The 450-nt window shown below is 52.4% G+C and overlaps 1 protein-coding gene across 2 annotated transcripts in view; it reads right to left on the bottom strand.

Annotated features, from left to right (window-relative positions):
• ETS1 (ETS proto-oncogene 1, transcription factor) overlaps nt 1-450 on the bottom strand; it is a 114,133-nt gene that overhangs the window by 19,312 nt on the left and 94,371 nt on the right. For both annotated transcript variants that reach the window (XM_025201280.1, XM_025201281.1), the window contains one exon: nt 1-227. This exon is cut by the window's left edge and continues 15 nt beyond it. In XM_025201280.1, coding sequence (XP_025057065.1) covers nt 1-227 — 227 coding nt within the window. The remainder of the gene's footprint in view (nt 228-450) is intronic.

Here is a 450-nt window from a genome sequence, read left to right as displayed (position 1 = left end):
AGGCTTGTCCTTGTTCATGTCGGCCCGATCTCGAACATAGTCCTTGAAGGTACCCTTGGGCTTATGGTTGGGCAGAGCTGCTGGGTAGTCCTCCGAGTCAAAGCTGTCATAGGAGGGGACACGCTGAAGGCTCTGGAAGGAGGACTGGCTGCTCCAGGACTGTGTCAGGCGGTCACAGCTGTCGTAGCTCTCTATGCTCTCGAAGGAGTCCTGGCCCCCTAGTTTGCCTGGGGGGAATGGAGGGAGAAATGAGATTCACCCCACCTGTTGGGAGGCAGTTTACATTCAATACTCAAATTGATGCCACGAGGATAGTGCTCCTAGAGCACACTGTGTCACAGGACACACAGACAACACAAAGAGATCTGCTATCTATGTTCAGTGCCAAGCCAGGCTGCATCACGCTGTTTCACCACACCTTTCAGCTTAAAGCAGCCTTTAATTAATTCC

Source organism: Alligator sinensis, unplaced genomic scaffold (genome assembly GCF_000455745.1).
Source record: "Alligator sinensis unplaced genomic scaffold, ASM45574v1 scaffold760_1, whole genome shotgun sequence".
Taxonomy (NCBI): domain Eukaryota; kingdom Metazoa; phylum Chordata; order Crocodylia; family Alligatoridae; genus Alligator; species Alligator sinensis.
This window is presented reverse-complemented; position numbering and strand designations above follow the sequence as displayed.